Source organism: Chaetura pelagica, unplaced genomic scaffold (assembly GCF_000747805.2).
Source record: "Chaetura pelagica isolate M959 unplaced genomic scaffold, ChaPel_1.0 scaffold663, whole genome shotgun sequence".
NCBI classification, from domain to species: Eukaryota; Metazoa; Chordata; class Aves; order Apodiformes; family Apodidae; genus Chaetura; species Chaetura pelagica.
In genome coordinates, this window is record NW_009952811.1 from 17,058 (window position 1) to 22,723 (window position 5,666).

The 5,666-nt window shown below is 49.7% G+C and overlaps 1 protein-coding gene across 1 annotated transcript in view; it reads left to right on the forward strand.

The window, feature by feature from the left end:
• Positions 1-5,302, forward strand: part of ILF3 (interleukin enhancer binding factor 3, 90kDa) — a gene marked incomplete at its 3' end in the record, with an annotated part of 20,013 nt that extends 14,711 nt beyond the window's left edge. Inside the window, 3 exon segments of the mRNA XM_009995046.1 lie at positions 1,335-1,488; positions 2,092-2,145; positions 5,019-5,302. Of these exon segments, the coding sequence (XP_009993348.1) occupies positions 1,335-1,488; positions 2,092-2,145; positions 5,019-5,302 (492 nt within the window).
• Positions 5,303-5,666: the final 364 nt, after the last annotated feature.

Below are 5,666 nucleotides of genomic sequence, written 5' to 3' on the forward strand. Positions count from 1 at the left end.
GAGAGGGAAGGAGTTCCCAGGGAGAGGGAGGGAGGGAATTCCCAGGGAGAGGGAGGGAGGGAGTTCCCAGAGAGACTGATTTGGCGGTAAAAATGAGGGAGCTGGGAGTGAAATGAGGGAGTTGGGAGTGAAAATATGGGAATTTGAGGTAAAAATGGGGGCGTTTTAGGTAAAATGAGGGAATTGGGAGTGAAATGTGGGATTTTGAGGTAAAAATGGGGGAGTTTGAGGTAACAATGAGGGAGTTGGGAGTGAAATGAGGGAGTTTGAGGTAAAAACAGAGGAGTTTGAGGCAAAAATGGGGGAATTTGGAGTGAAATGTGGGAGTTTGAGTTAAAAATGAGGAAACTGGGAGTGAAATGGGGGAGTTTGAGTTAAAAATGAGGAAATTGGGAGTGAAATGGGGGAGTTTGAGGCAAAAATGGGGGAATTGGGAGTGAAATGAGGGAGTTTGAGGTAAAAATGGGGGAGTTTGGTAAAATACGAGGGTTTGAGGCAAAAATGGGGGAGTTTGAGGTAAAAATGAGGGAGTTGGGAGTGAAATGAGGGAATTTGTGGTAAAAATGAGGGTGTTTGTAGTAAAAGTGAGGTAATTTGGAGTGAAATGAGGGAGTTTGAGCCAAAAATGGGGAAGTTTAAGGAAAAAATGGAGTTTGAGGCAAAAATGGGGGAGTTTGAGGTAAAATGAGGGAATTGGGAGTGAAATGAGGGAGTTTGAGGTAAAAATGAGGAACTGGGCAGTGAAATAAGGGAATATGAGGGAAGAGGGAGGGAATTTGAGAAAAATGAGGGAATTGGTGGTAAAGTGAGGGAGTTTGTGGTGAAAATGAGGGAATGTGAGTAAACCTGAGGGAATTTGCAGTAAAACTGAGGGAGTTGGTGGTAAAACGAGGGAGTTTGAGGTAAATCTGAGGGAATTGCCAGTAAAAGGCAGAATATTCCCAGTAAAGGGAAGGAAATCCCCAATCCCACCACTCGGGGGTTCCCAGTGCCCTTCTTGGGTGGATTTGATCCCTTTTGGGGAGAGGGAATCATGAAAAGGTGTGGAATGAGGATCCAGGGGCCTTTGGGCTGGGAAGCAGGAATTGCAGAATCCCAGAGGTTGATGGGTTGAAGCCCCTCAAGTCTGACAGGAAACCCACCATTTTTCTGGAAACCCCTTGGATTTGGTGACCTCAACCCCTCATCCTTCCTGCCCTTCCTGGCGCGTCTTCGACCTCCCTAAACCCGTTTCTAAAGGGTTATTTTCACCTCGGAAGCTGGAGCTGGGCAAAAAAACACCACAAAAACCAACCAAACAAGTTTGATTGTGTTGTTTTTTTCCACCCCACCAGCAGCACAACCCGGGGTTCGGGATGGGAGGCCCGATGCACAACGAGGCTCCTCCGCCGCCCAACATGCGCGGCCGCGGCCGGGGCGGCAACATCCGCGGCCGTGGAAGAGGCCGGGGGGGTTTCGGTGGGAATCACGGAGGCTACATGAACACAGGTGAGGTGCCACCAACCCCCCCAGCACCCCAAACCCCCCCCCACCCCCCTCTTGGTGCTTCGTTCTCCTTCAGTCGCTTCCATTTCCTTCCAACGTCAAGTTGGGTGATGTGGTTGATCGACCGTAGAGGTGGGAGAACCATCCAGGGGGAGGTGGAGGAGAAGTGGGTCCAGTTGAGCTTCGTGAGGTTCAACAAGGTTGAAGTTAGAGATCAGGAGGAAATTCTTCAGTGTGAGGGTGATGAGACACCAAAGCTCCATCCTTGGAAGTGTCCGAGGGCAGGTTGGAGCAACCTGGGCTGCTGGGAGGTGTCCCTGCCCGTGGTGGGGGTTGGATCTAGATGAGCTTCAGATCATGGAGTGGTTTTGGGTTGGAAGGGACCTTGGAGACCACCTGGATGATCTTTAAGATGGTTGGTCCATCCCTGGAAGTGTCCAAGGGCAGGTTGGATGGGGCTTGGAGCAACCTGGGCTGCTGGGAGGGGTCCCTGCCCATGGTGGGGTTGGATCTAGGTCCCTCCAACCCAAACCATTCCGTGATTTGATGATTTTAACTTCCTTCCTTCCATTTTAACCTCTTTCCTTCCATTTTGACCCCCCGTAGGCGCCGGCTACGGGAGCTACGGTTACGGCGGGAACTCGGCGACAGCCGGATACAGTAAGTGGAGCTTTATTGCCTCGTTTTTCATGACTTTAAACTTTCCAACCACCTGGATCTGCTGGGGGCATGAAACTCGGGGGTCGGGGCCCCTGATTTAAGGACCTTTTCCCTTTTCATTTTTGATTTTTGGGATGAGAAGTCCTGGGAACACCCAACCCATGACCCGCCGATCCCGGTGACTTTCACGTTTCCTCTCCAACTGGGAAGATTTTAAATTTCTCTGCTTTGAAGCCACGTTGAAGCTCCATCTTTGCCACACTTTTTCCAGCTTGGTTTTCCCTAAAAAAACAAACCCAAAAAAACCCAAAACCAACCTCCCACCAGCTTTTTGGGGGTGACAGGAGCAGAGAAATCTAAAACGTGTCAAATGTGGCAAAAAAAAACACCCCAACCAACCCACCCCCAATTCTAATTTCTTTTCTCTGCTCTGTCTCCCCCTTTTGTAGGTGACTTTTTCACAGACTCCTACGGCTTTCATGATTTTGGGGCTTCCTAGATCATCTTATTGCACACCCAAAATAAACCCCCCCCAAAACCCAACTTGTTTTTTACTCCAATTGACTCCAACAAACCCCCCCAAGTGTCCCTGTCGGGTCCCTCTTCTTCATTGGGTTTCTCAACCTTGGCTTTTCACCACAACTCAGACCTTGAGCCACTTTTTGATTCTCATTTTACCTTTGAACTTGGTTGTGTCTTTGTACCTGATGATCCCAGAAGGAGTTTGGGTTGGTTTTTTTGGGTGGTTTTTCTTCTTCTTTTGTGCCCTTCACACAAACCTTCCGAGCTCCGTTTTTTCAGCGTCGAGACCAAAAAACCCATTTTTTGCCTTTTTTTAATGGAAACCATCCCTTTCTTTTGAAGAAACTGAAGCTTTTTGATCTCCTTTTACCTTTTTTTAAGTTTTGGTACCAAATTCAAGCCCTTGGGTTGGTGCCTCTTGCTCTTGGGAAGACTTTTTGCCATCGGCTTGTTGTCCGTGGAACCGTGTGTGCACTTGGAGCTTTGTAACTCTCCATCCTGAGCCAATCCAGGTGTTTTGGGAAGGGTTGGGGGGGGAAACATGGGCAAAACATGAGGGAAAACCACATGGATTCCTCCCTGAAGGTGAAAATGGAGTTTTCTTGAGCCAAGCATAAAGGGCCAAACCCACGTGGGCACCAAAAAAACCCCCCTTGGCCAGAAAACCTCAAGGATTCAATTCCACCAGAATGAGGGATTGTGGGAAATGTCCCAACCTGGCCAAGCTGAGACCCTGAATTCCAAATGTTTGGTCCTTTATTCTTGCTAATTCCTTATTTTTTTTTAAATTTTTCCCAAACTGGTATTTTCTTTGTCTTTGGGCTCACTGGGGGAGGCTCCGTTGACGTCAAGAATGACCAAAAAATGGTGGAAAACAAGAAACCTCTTGAGCTACAAAGCACCAGGTTGAAAAAAATAACCAAGGCCAAGGTGTTTAGAAGAGACTTATAATAATAATGATGGCCTGGTGGGTTTTTTTAGGAAATGATGATTTTTTTTAATCCAAAAAAACTGGAAAACCAGCAGTTTTTAAGCACCAGGAAGTTGAAGTTGCCCCTCGTGTGCTGGAGGTTTTGATTCCTTCACTTGGATTTGGGGAAAGGACAAAATCATCTGACATCCAGCAGCATGAAAGGGTCAGAATCCCCTGGGCAATGTTGGTGCAAAAAGGAAAATCCCAGAAATATTCCAATTCCATCTTGAATTTCCGCGGTGTCGACCGGGGGTTGTTGTTGTGCTGGAGAGAAACTCCTGCCAGAACCTCCTTCCTCCCCAATGAAATCATCATCTCCTGTGGAAGAGGAAGGGGAAGGAAAAAAGGTTTCACTCAGGACGGAGCCAAGAGTTGAGGAAATTACCCCAAAATGCAGAAAAACCCCAAGAGAAGAGGCAACCAAAGTGCCTTGAGGAGCTGTGACTCTTCCCACACGTCGAGTTGTCGGTGCCGCGAGTCCTCCTGCAGTTGTTGGAGCAAAGGCCACAGGATTTGACTCTTCTGGCTCCTTTTTAACTGAATCCTCCCCTTTTTCCAGGGAATCTCTCCCTCTTGGAGCTCTGTGGTTCCTCTCCCGGGGCATCCACACCAGTACAGGCACCAGTGTGGGGTTTTTAGGTCAATTCTAGTGGTTTTTAGGTCAAGTCTAGTGGTTTTTAGGCCTTGAAACTGTTTGTTTTCCACGAAACTGTAGAGTTGGGTCTTCTCATGTTTGGCCTGACACCAAGAACAACCTGTAGAGGAAGAAAACTCTTGATAAACAGTGAAAACAAGATAAAGACTCTTGATAAATCAAATTGAACTCTCACGCTCAGCGCTGCTGTGTCCGGGTTCTCTGGCCTCTTCCAAGAGGTTTTTGGTAACTTTTGTCCCCAAATTTGGAGGTAAATGGGGTAAAACACACATCTCTGTTCCCATTGGATCATTGCTGCTCACTCGTCGTGTCAATCCCAAGGGATGGTGACATCATTCTTGGCGACAGGAGCCACGTTGGGCCTCGTTGGCGCTTCCCCGGCCCGCGCCGCTGCGAGCTCGGCCACCAGTGACACCTCAAGTGCTGTTTGAGACCTTTGTAGAGGTTAATCGTTAATTAATTCATCTTCATAACTGTTAATTGTTGGCTAATTACTTTCATGGTGGCATTAAAGAACCTGTGGTAGCTCTTGGTGCTCAACCCTTGGGGCTGCTGGACGACACCCCAACCTCAACCTGCGTCCGACCAACCAGACCCCAGCAGGTTCTTGAACCAAACCCACTCCCAACCCCTCCTGTTTTGGGGCATAATCTCCCATTTTTTGACCTTCCCAAGAGGTTGGGACTGTTGGGGTTTGATGCTCTTCTCTCTTCCTCCCTCCAGGCCAGTTCTACAGCAACGGTGGCCACTCCAACTCCGGCAGCGGCGGCGGCTCCTCCGGTTACGGCTCCTACTACCAAGGGGGTGACAACTACAACTCTGGGGTGCCCCCCAAGCATGGTGGGAAGAAGCAGCAGCACGGGGGCCAGCAGAAGCCCTCCTATGGCTCGGGCTCACCGTCCCACCACGGGCGGGGGGGCTTTGAGGGGGTTTTGGGGGCAGTGGGGGAGGAAAACGGGGAGTTCTGGGTGATCGGGGGGGTGAAACGGGGGTTCGAGGGTGGTTGGGTGAGGAAAGGGGGAGTTTGGGGTAAATTGAGTTGGGTGAAGTGGGAGTTTGGGATGGGTTGGGTGAGTGGAGTTGGGGTTTGGGGTAATTGGGTGAGTAGAGTGGGGGATTTGGGGCGATTGGGGGGGTGAAATGGGGGATTCTGGGTGATTGAGGGAGTGAAATGGGAGTTTGGGATCATCTGGTGAGTCCCAGGGCTGGACTTGGAGGTCCCAGGGCTGGACTTGGAGGTCCCAGGGCTGGACTTGGAGGTCCCAGGGCTGGACTTGGAGGTCCCAGGGCTGGACTTGGAGGTCCCAGGGTTGGACTAGAAGGTTCTGGGATGTTCTTTAAGGTTCTGGGATGGGCTTTGAGGACCCAGGG